At 39.9% G+C, this 11302-nt stretch overlaps 1 protein-coding gene across 1 annotated transcript in view; it reads right to left on the bottom strand.

Moving 5' to 3' along the window:
- Positions 1–356: 356 nt before the first annotated feature.
- The window catches only part of ipo11 (importin 11), a 115413-nt gene continuing 104467 nt past the window's right edge, over positions 357–11302 (bottom strand). The window contains exon 30 of the mRNA XM_034118473.1: positions 357–1588. Coding sequence (XP_033974364.1) covers positions 1424–1588 — 165 coding nt within the window. The 3' untranslated portion in view covers positions 357–1423. The remainder of the gene's footprint in view (positions 1589–11302) is intronic.

The raw sequence follows: 11302 nt of genomic DNA, 5'->3' as shown, positions 1-11302 counted from the left end.
AAAGGCAGGGCAGTAAATCATGTTTTTTGCTTTAAACGAGTTTCAAGTTGAAGTAAACTATATATACATTTAGACCCCATTTTAGATTTTGCTTGAACCATGTCCACATACCACTTTGGTTCCAATAGCCTGTCATTTATAATTTTTCTTTTTTAATATGGGTTTTCCAAACTTCCAAATAATACATTGTATGAGAAAACCCAAATGAAAAAGGTTATATTTCTTCAAATCAAATAAATCAAAGATTATTCTCCAGCACTTAAAAGTCCTCAGTGGCTAACAATAAGACTTCTTTACTCACTCAGAAATATCAAATTATTTAAAATTAAATAGTAAAGATAGAACCAAATGGCATGTTAAACTTGCAGACAGACAGTTTATTTTTTTTAACAAATTGAGACATGAAATATGGCAACAGTTCAAGATGAGGTTCTTTATGCAACTAAAGCCTAATTTGAACATTTCCGCTGCACTGCTCCGGCACATTCTACCACTGTGTTAAAGTACAATGATGTGAGAAGATGTACATTTGAGATAAAGATGAAAACAGGTGAAACAGTTTTTGGTTATTAAAGTGCTCTGACACACCATTAATTAGCAGCAGTATGTATATACATAAAATGTGGTTAAGCACTCTTACAAATCAACCATTAAAAAAAATCACCCATTTTGCAGTCAAAACTAAATTCCCTCAAAACCAACTCAAAAAGAAAGAAAAACACTCGACTTCTCTCAGTAGTTGCAGTGACCTCTGCTAATGAAACTTTTTTTTTTTTTTAAATGGATGAGAACTTAACACAAAGTAAAATCAAAATAAAATGTAAAATATCGCCATGCAGCATATCATCCATACTTCACATACATACAAAACTAAATTTATTTTTTTCTATTTTTAAGAATAAATTCTGTAAACACTGCTTTAGGTCTTTTAGGTACGGTTCATCCACATTTCTGTTACCATCTTTACGTTTCTTCATAGAAAACAGTCCGAAGCTCCAGCTCTGGCAACTGCAGCTCATTCTTTACTTTATACTCCTCCAACCCAACGCTTATACCACTCGTCCAATTTGTTACCCAGTCCAGAAAGAGAATAAACTAGAAGAATTTAGTGGAAGCTCTTGTGTGGTGATGTGTGTGGTTGTCAAGGGACTTTTTCAAGTACCCAAATAGACCCCATTTGAAGAAAAAAAACAGCGTAAAAGCAACCAAAATAAGAAGAGAGGGACGAGGGTGTTAGCTGAGGACAATCCACAAGGCTAGGTCTGAATATAGATAAGGCAAAGCATGGGTAGAACGGGGAAGGGTTGGATTATCAGTCCACATTTTGGGCAGATTAAAAACCTTTTCGGTACTTTTCAAAAATGTGGGGGCGAGGGTAACAGTAGACAAAGGTGTTTGTGAAAGGTAGTGAAGGATTGAAGATTCAGAAGCCTTTGAGGAACTCCTGGAGCTGCCTGACCAGCTCCGTGTCCACGGTCTCCATCAGCACCCCGAAGCCCTGGTCCCCCATCATGCACTGCTGCGCCTTCAGCTTCTCATAGACAAACTGCTGCAGGGACACGCTGTGCACCGGGTCCTCCAGGGCCAGCTGTGGCAGGACAAAGACAATGGAAAAATTACATTTAGGATGCTGCCTGAGGAGGTGAAACTGAAAAGTCAACATTATAGGTCATACAATTGAAACTACTCAAAGAGACAAGTTTTCTGGGATATTGTGCGATGAATTCCAAATGAAAAAGGGTCACAACTTTTGCAGAGAGTATAAATAAACACATTTCAAGCCCCACATTTCTTAAGAAAACATTCTGAAAATTGCAAGCAAACATGATAATAATAAAATACAGGGAGGTTGAATATTTTTGGCAACAATAATAGAGCAATTTGGGGATTTTCTTTTCTCTCATTAATCACTGCAGATATGCTGTAGCTTACTCCAGTTGGAACATTCGTAAAGGGATTTAGGTCTGGTTCTGGCTGGGTCAGCATGGGCTTTCACAGGATGCTCTGTAGGCGTTCCAGGTCTGATTCTGGAGGTAATAATAGCTCAGGTTTCTTTCCCTACCATGCATCATAGTCTGGATTTGATGTCCAGCTTTGATCAAACGTAACACTCTGTATCACAGCTGAGGAGTTATGCTTGTCTCAGGGAACATAATAGTTTTCATGCTGTCTTTCATATCTATTTTTGCAAACTCTAGCCTGCAGTTAGGTGGAGATTTGTTGGTCAATTTAAACCTTAAGCCAAGCTATGCACGTCACTGGCTGCAGTAAGATCTCACATTTAATACTGGGGGTGAACTGACGAGGGGTGAAGATACTGGTGGTGAACTTGTTTGGTGACAAAGAACATCTGCAGACAAGCTGTAACTATTTCAGAGAAACCCTCTTTGCATTTTTAAAAGAAACAGAGGTTATAATCAAGAGGGCCTGACAAAAAAGTAAATCCACAAATTGTTATTCTTCCATCCATTTCTGCTCAAGTAGGCATTACAATGTACCTTCAAAAGCAATTGAAAAGGACATTCACACCCTCACACTGCTTTAACGTGACATTTAATAAAAAAAAACTCTGGCATTGCTATCATTTCCAGCTTTGACATACTCTATATAGTACATCTAGCACAAACCTTGCACTAGAGAAAATCCCTCAATATATACAGCCGCTGCCATTCATCTTGCGCAGAAGACAGCACTGGAAAAATAATCCTTGACAACAGAGTAAAAAGGCAGGGAAAATTTGGATGACTGACTAGAGCCGACATATTTCTCTGGGCGTGCAAACTCGTCACTTTTTCTCTTCTAAGGAGTGAAACAAGGGCAGAGGAAAACAAAAGACTACAGGAAAGTTTGAAGCCTGTAAATTAGAGGGCTTCATGCGTACAATTGTATAATATAAATATATTTTCTATTTTTGTTACAAATTTCTTTAAAAAAGATAATGTTCCCCGATATCACTAGGTGCTATAACAGTTATATCTGTGTGGTGTTTCAATTTGTACACCCGTGTGTGTGAAGCTTAATTCTTATTCTCACACTCGCTTAAATTCCCCTAGAGAGTAATTATTGTTATTATGTAATTACATTGCTTGACTCTTGTTGTCCAACCTTTTGAAAGCAGGTGTACTGAAAAACAAAAACACATAGTCCCCTGTGATTTAATCTTCTTTATGATCTGTCATACACTAAATTAACCAGGCTAGTGCACTCTTACTCAGTCTCACAATTGCTCCACAAACCAAAAAAGAAAAGACCAAAAGTGGTCCTTTAAGGCCCCGGCCCCACGGGAACGCATACGGCAAAACGCATAGGATTAACGCAAACGCAATCGCCAAAAAAATTATGACCGTATAGGCTACCACACGGAGCCGTATGACCCCCCCAGAGCGCTCCGTTCCCAGATCTATCCACCTTTGGACCCGTTGTCGTTTGCAGGGTCCGTTTCTATCGTTCCGTTACGGCGTCGTGTGGCAAAAAGGGCTATACGCAAGAGAAATATGCGGATACAACCCGTTTTCGTTCCCGTGGGACCTGGGCCTAAGAAGCAGAATATTGTACTGGCAACTCTTGGAATGAAGCCAATCACTGCAGAGGGAACACTTATCATGCTAATGAGTTCCAGTCATTACAGCGCAATAACACTAGTGATGAGTGGCTTTTGGAGAGTGGCTTAATGGAAAAGCTGTCATCTAACCTGCTCAATTACCTCCAGCAAGAACCTGCTGTGTGTGTGTGTGTGTGCGTGTGCGTGTGCGTGTGCGTGTGCGTGTGCGTGTGCGTGTGCGTGTGTGTGTGTGTGTGTGTGTAATCATGGCACAACGCTGATGTGTGTGCGCCAAATCCAAGATCTTTGCAAGTGTTTTAATCTCAAGTGGAGAAACATAAAATAACGCATCTGCTCTAGGTACAGTAACATAATGTCTCAGTCAAAGAAAAAAAGAAACAAATGCTACAAAAGTTTGTTTGCTCATGAGCACTTTCAGGAATGAAGAAGTTGTGTACATTGCAAATGGAAAACACAAGATAAAGATACAAGAGATGAAGAGAACATTAAATAGAGAAAGACAGCAGGATGTAAACAGGATGTTGTGAATAGACATAAGCTTAAAGGAAGACTGTTTTACATAGCGGACATCACAGCATTGAGATGAAGAGCAAACTCTGAGGACACCTGCTGTGCTGAGGCTCCGCGCACAAAACTGATACAGTTAGAGTGGAAGCTACCGATGAGAAAAATAAGCACGATCCAGAGTCATCGCTAGGGAGAAACAAAGGCAGAGATGGGAAGACAAAGGAGAAGACAACAAAGAACATAAGAGTCGTATGGCAAGAAGAAGTGAGGATGTGATTGCTACACCAGGGAAGGAAAGTGAAGAAAGTGCAACAACAAGAAGTCATGTTGGGAAGTGGCATGACAACGTTGTGGCAGAGAAAACCGTAAAGAAATCGATAGAGGAAAACCAGATGACGTGGGACGTTATGAGAGCAGGCAGCTGTACTGCATTGTTAAGAATGGAGAGGAGGAGGAGAGAGGTGTGGGCAACATGAGAGGAGGAGGAGGAGATGGATGAAGAGACACGAGGCCTCTGAAAAGCCCCCGTCCCTAATGCATCCCTGGACTGCAGCTCTTCTCCAAAGCAAACAAAGTAAGAGGGTCCATGCCATTAGTGTAAAAACATCACTGTTATTTAAAATCACCCTCTGCAGGGGATTTTAAACCTCTCTCCGTACACACACCAACAAGTGTGCCAACACTACAGTATGTGTACTGCACTGAGCTGCTAATTGACAGGTCCATTCACAGTCTGTTGAATTACAATTAATTTGTTGAATTACAAATTAGCTGAAATACAAAGACAAAAACGTCATCATTAAGGATGTTTTGAATTTCTATTTTACCTTCTGACCTCTCAAACATCTTTTATTTCTATTCCTTTCACTGTTTCTCACTACAGTAGGCGGCTCTAGTCAGAGGGACAGCACGTTTGTGGCAGAGGACATTAAAGGAGAATAAATCAGGCAGGCAAACGCTAACTGGAGTTAATGGTCAAACAACCTGCACTTTATCTTATAAAGTTTATCTCATATCCTGCAGAGCCACGTCAGACAGCAAACAGGCAAATACAGTACAGTGTGTGTGAGTGTGAGTGTGTGTGTGAACAGATTGATGTAATGAGCTGTGGGGCTGGATGATGTACTGGAGTATAAACTAATAACTGTATTGAGTGTGGGGTTCAGAGGATTACAACGGAGAGATATTAATTTCATCAGATAACTCATGACAAATCATCTAGAGGCCTTGCCAGGCAGTCGCCCTTGGCAACACTACTAGACTTGCAAGTTTTGAAAAATGACGCAAATCATCATATTGTTCAAGGGAAGTGAATGTTTTAACAGTGCCACAGTTATATGGGACATCTATTAAGCTGGGTGTGATGACAGAGTACAGTTGGAGGACTCATCATTTACCGTCTCAAACAGTCACTACCTTTTACAGTTTTTGCAGAAATGTTTTGATATGTATTACTGGACTGGGGATGTCGTAAGCAGGAGTAAGTGGGAGACATAATAATGAAAGCAGAACTGACTGAAAACACTGTTTTCCTACCAAGTGTAATGAACAAATGTATTTTTCAAAAAGCAACAGTAATATTGTAGCAATCAATTCTTAAAGCAGAAAGTCGTGTCCTTAAACATCCATCATCATATGGCTAAAAAATGTAGGAGAAAATAGGAGAAGGAACAAGAGAGAGAAGAATATCAATTTTTCAATAAAATGATATACATATATACAGTATCTATATATTTAACGTGTTCAGTTCAGGTAATTTAAGGTGATTTTTACACAGGGGAGGAAACTGTGTTACATTTTAAAGTTTGAATTGTGAGGAAGATGATTCAAGCAAGAAATTGGCAGTGTGGATGAACGAGAAAAACAAAAAGGCAACAGAAAGACGGACCAAATATTCCTGTTGAGGCAATAATGCAGGGTTGATAAGATAAGACCACTGGAGGCTTAAGGTTAGAAAAGTAATGGAGTGATGATGAGAGAAATATACTGATGATAAGAGGAAAGGATAGAAGGAGGCAGACATGCCCCCTGCTGTCGCTCACTGATAAAGAAGCACTGGTCTTCATCATCCGAAAGAGTGAAAAAATAAATGAGAGGCAAGGTGAAAAGATGAGAGTGAAGGATGAGATGTGAAGAAAATGGAAGGGGTTTAGTAGTTGCCTAGTGAGCAGATGGAGAAAAAAGCAGAACAAAAAAGCAAAGTAGGCGAGGTAAGCTGAAAAAACTGTAATTATGACGATGATTATAATAATGATGATGATGCTGTGCGCCCACAACTGGGACACTTGTACCTCATGTAAGAAGGCTATTAAAATGAACTCCTTTAAGTTTCCATCTGTGTTGACAGTATCAAGAAAATCCAGAAGATGCTGAACATATTTGGAGCTTGTATGTCTCCATGACCAGGGTGACAAGCAAACAAACACCAACATTGAACAAAGCCTTAATTGATGTTATTTAGTGGGAATGCTGATACAGCATTCCAACTATATGTTATGCTACGGACAAAAAGTTTATTATTCCGCCGACTTATTTTGGCCCTCTTCTCCTCCTGCATTCAACATCGCAGAAACTCCGTTCAAACATCAAAACGTTCAGCTCGGTCGGGAATCGCAGGCTATGACTTTTATCATTCATAACTTTCATAATTCCAGAGATACATCCCATAATTCATCACATTTTTAACCATTGAAGTCAATGGAGAAAATCTTCAGACTTGAACAATCTTCATGCGACTTCAACTGCTAACTGTTCATTCATACTTTCACTCAGAAACCTCATTCAATTGTTTTACTTGTCTGGTTTTTATTTTATTTTTTATTTATTTATTTTTTGGTTCTATTTTTTCCTTTTCCTTTTTATGTTTATTTTCATGGCTTTGTTGTTTAAGTTATATTGATAAGCTTTTCTTTGGTTTTGCCTGTGCGGGTATGTGTGGGTGGAGGGAGGGAGGGGGGAGTGTAGTGAGTGTACTGTGATATTACAATATAAATGAAATGGCATCGATTATTGTACACTATAATGAAATAAAAAGACTTGTGTAAAAAAAAAAAAAAATAAATAAACAAACCTCATTCCAACTTTAACATGTTACACCTCTTTCTGACATTATTCGTGTAACACAACTTTTAAATCTGATTCTTACTTTTAGAGATATTAAACATTGTTCAGACCTTGGTAAAGAGGCTTTCTTCAGATTTTAACATTAACTAGAGTGCGTGATGTCACAGCTAGAGTGGAGGAAATCTTGAAATTTGCCTTCATATTTTTTTTTTTAAACTGCCATAATTCCCAAACCCTACATTCCTGAGACATCATTTTTCATGACAAACGTAGGAAAACATCTCGTAGCTTGAAAAATGACAAATAATTAAGCAAAATGCCTCTTGAAGTGACAAAAACGTTCAACATGCCTCCATTAAAGCCCATTGTAATTTCAGGCTGATATTTCCTCACGGTAGCAGCCGCACACCTTTCGTTAAACTGCCAAAAAGGCCACATTATTAACCCGAAAGTACACAAAAATTACACTTCAGATACTCAACTTCCTTGACATGCTTCACGTTTTGAAATTTCACAGATATCTGTTACGGTTCTTCGACAAAACGTTCACCTGTAAGAGCTTTATCTCTCATTCAGAACAATGGAAACCTTTGATCTCTGCACACCTCGTTAGCTCAAATATAAACACCCGTGTCATGGAACACGATGATGTCATAACACACAGGTGTTCGTGTTTGAGCTAACGACGTGGTCACTGGAGTTTAACAGACTGTCTGAGCCTATTCTTTTCTGTCTGATGGAGACTTCATACTGACTTCAACATGTTCCACCTATTTTATACATTATTGGTCACACACAGCTGTCGTCGTTAGCTCAAATATAAACACCTGTGTCATGGAACACGATGATGTCACATTGACAGGTTTGGTAACGATGCAGCCATCAACGCATCTAAGCGTATTATGGGGTGTCATCAAATGCCGTTGCCATGGCGACAGACCACTCGCCATGAAGCACGATGTCGCTGTAAGTCCAATGGACACGGTCCGATCGTCCCCCAAACTTCGCTTGTATATCACCGGTCCAGCCCTCAACAGCTCTACGTCAATTATGGGGTTTCTTCAAATGTCGTTGCCATGGCAACACAATGCTCGCCATGAAACACGGTTTTCTCATAGCTTCAGTGAAAATGCTCCAAACGGCCCAAAACTTCACAGGTTTGGTAACGATGCAGCCATCAACGCATCTAACCGTATTATGGGGTGTCATCAAATGCCGTTGCCATGGCGACAGACCACTCGCCATGAAGCACGATGTCGCTGTAAGTCCAATGGACACGGTCCGATCGCCCCCCAAACTTTGCTTGTATATCACCGGTCCAACCCTCAACAGCTCTACGTCAATTATGGGGTTTCTTCAAATGCCGTTGCCATCCCTCGCCATAAAAGACGATGTCTCTATAACTGCTATGAAAATGTTCAAAATGTGTGCTAACAGTCCAGCCGTGAAGACATCTACGGGACAGTTTTGAGATTTCTTCAAATGCCGTTGCCATGGCAACACAATGCTCACCATGAAACACGGTTTTCTCACAACTTCAGTTCAAATGCTCGAAATGGCCCAAAACTTCACAGGTTTGGTAACGATGCAGCCATCAACACATCTAAGCGTATTATTGGGTGTCATCAAATGCCGTTGCCATGGCGACAGATCATTCGCCATCAAGTTAGTTCAAAAGTTTGCAGTTCAAATATTCTGCTGCTTTTCCAAGCTTTTTTACTTTATTTTCTTCTCTCATCACACATTCAAGCTCCCAGTGTTCATCATTTCAATCTAAATTCTTCACTTTCTTCTTACACATTACATTTCAGCATAGAAATTCAGCGTCAGCTTTTCAGCATAAAGCATTCCCACTAGCAATTTCTTCAGGAATTGCATTATCTAGTTCATTTTGAGATGCTCCTGCTGCTGTTAATATTTACTAGAACACCCAAATCATCCTGAATAGACTCCCTAACAAAAGCACTATTTATTCCTGTTTAATTCATGCTTGCTAAACACTGCAGTGCAGAACTATTTTAGGAAATAAAATATGGTCAGTAAGAACTGACTTGCTTAGGGATGTGTGTATTGAGAGTCAGACATTCATGTGATTTCTTGACTGTAAATATATACATACAAGCTGTTTAAACTGCGGCAGTTAAAAGTAGAATTTTAAAAGCAGGGCTGGGATTATATACATCAAATGTTCAAGTTGTGCATAAGGCTTGCTAAGGATTGTATGCCATATTCACGGAAGCATACAATATGCGAGTGTGGCTAATGGATATTATTCATGAGAGTGAAATTCTCTCTATATGTGTGAATGTGCCTGGTGGGAACAGGCCTGCTGAAAATCTGAGGCGTTGTGCACACGGGAACGTTTGCGTTTATGCACAGTATGCGTTTTCAAAAAAGTCTTCCGTTCACATGCATTCGTTTCATTTAACGTGTCTGTTCAAACGAGACCGCTGGAAACGCTGGACACGCTGTAGTACATATGCCGGGACTGTAAGTGGCGCTGTAACTTCCGCCACAAAATACACCAAAAGCAGCGAAGAAGACTCCGGAGCAGCCCCGCAGCAATGTTGCCATGGCTACCCTTCTGTTTATGCCCCGCGGTGGATTTAGCAACATGTAGTTCATGTAATTCTCCATGTCCACTTGTTGCTGATGGTTGTGGTAGAGGAGCTGTAGATTTTGCACTAATATCTGTAGCATGGTCAGTAGCAGTAGCACTAGCAGTAGCTACTGACAGGAGGAAGTGTGTGTGGCGATTGCTGGTATTCAGCAGGATATAGTCATTTCCTCAGCATGTAAATATATGGATAAATGCAACGGGGAAGTTAACTGAAAGAAACCGAATCTGTGGATATTGCATCGACCGACCAAGAAGCACGTCTCCGTGGAGAGGACGCGCTCAGAAAGAGAGATATTCTCTACAAACACCGGGTGAGATCGCTCCTCTGGGATACGCCGGTCCTCGTGTTTCCTTTTTTTGTGTGGATTATAGCCTGAATAGGCCTACAAACATTTCTCTTTTTGCCGCCGATGGGCGCAGGAGCAATGAACAATAATGGCCTGGATTAGGCAGTAAAGACAATTTTGGTGTATCGCAGAGCGGACTGTTTAATTTTGTTTGTGTTGTTTGGCTGGAAAATTGTCAATATAATGGATCAATGCATGAAATCTGACTCTGTTTATTTTGTTTAAGGAGTATATTGGGCGTTAACAATTCTGGTTTGCCTTTTATAATATTATTTCATTCAAAAACCCCTTGTGCGTTTAATTAACACAGCTATTTTTGATAGTTGATCGTTACAGATGGCTACTGGCCATGCTACAGCAGTGAGCAGCAGAGGTGGGGAGAGGTGGGGCTATCGTTATTTTTTTCAGGAAATATTCGTATATTCGTATTCGTATATTCGTACACGGACTCGTTTGACCCCCCAGAGAGTTTCGTTTGCAAATCTATCCACCTTGGGACCCGTTATCGTTTGTGGGGTCCGTTTCTATCGGCCTCATGTAAATAATAGGGCTATACGCAAGAGAAACTATGCAGATACAAGCCGTTTTGTCCTCGTGTAAACGGCACCTGAGTCTCACACTAATACCAATATCTCAGCCTTCTCCAACTCCCATAGATACCAGCTATCTATTGATGTCCGCAAATACATAGTCTCGGACACCGAAATACATGCAGTTCTATTTACAAAGGAAAAAATTAGCATGTTCAGCGGTGTGATTTCTTACCCATTCTCATATTAACTATATTTTGTATTAAATTAGTGTCATATGCAAACTTCATTGACTCTGGGTTGTTCACGTCTGTATGACAACACCAAGTGTCTGTGGGAAATTCAGACTGACAGGAATTTCTGTTCATCTATTTTAAATAAAGAAAGAACAGGTGGACAGGGAGAGTAAGATATATGTGTTTTTAGCTTCAATATGTTGATGTAATTGCTCAACCTAGCAAAGAGGTTTAAATGTAGTGGATGCGGCATCTGTAACTATGCCTAATAATTTAACTTTGGAGTACACATAATATTGCTGATAAATAAATGTTATCTCAAAAATGTTTATTTGCTCAGTCTATTTAGGAAAACCTCTTTCCCACTTAATTCTTTGAAAAAAAAAATTCTTGTGCATTTTCAATGTTAACCTGTTAAGCCCTGAGCCTGTTTTTCA

Source organism: Trematomus bernacchii, unplaced genomic scaffold, assembly GCF_902827165.1.
Source record: "Trematomus bernacchii unplaced genomic scaffold, fTreBer1.1, whole genome shotgun sequence".
NCBI classification, from domain to species: Eukaryota; Metazoa; Chordata; class Actinopteri; order Perciformes; family Nototheniidae; genus Trematomus; species Trematomus bernacchii.
This window is presented reverse-complemented; position numbering and strand designations above follow the sequence as displayed.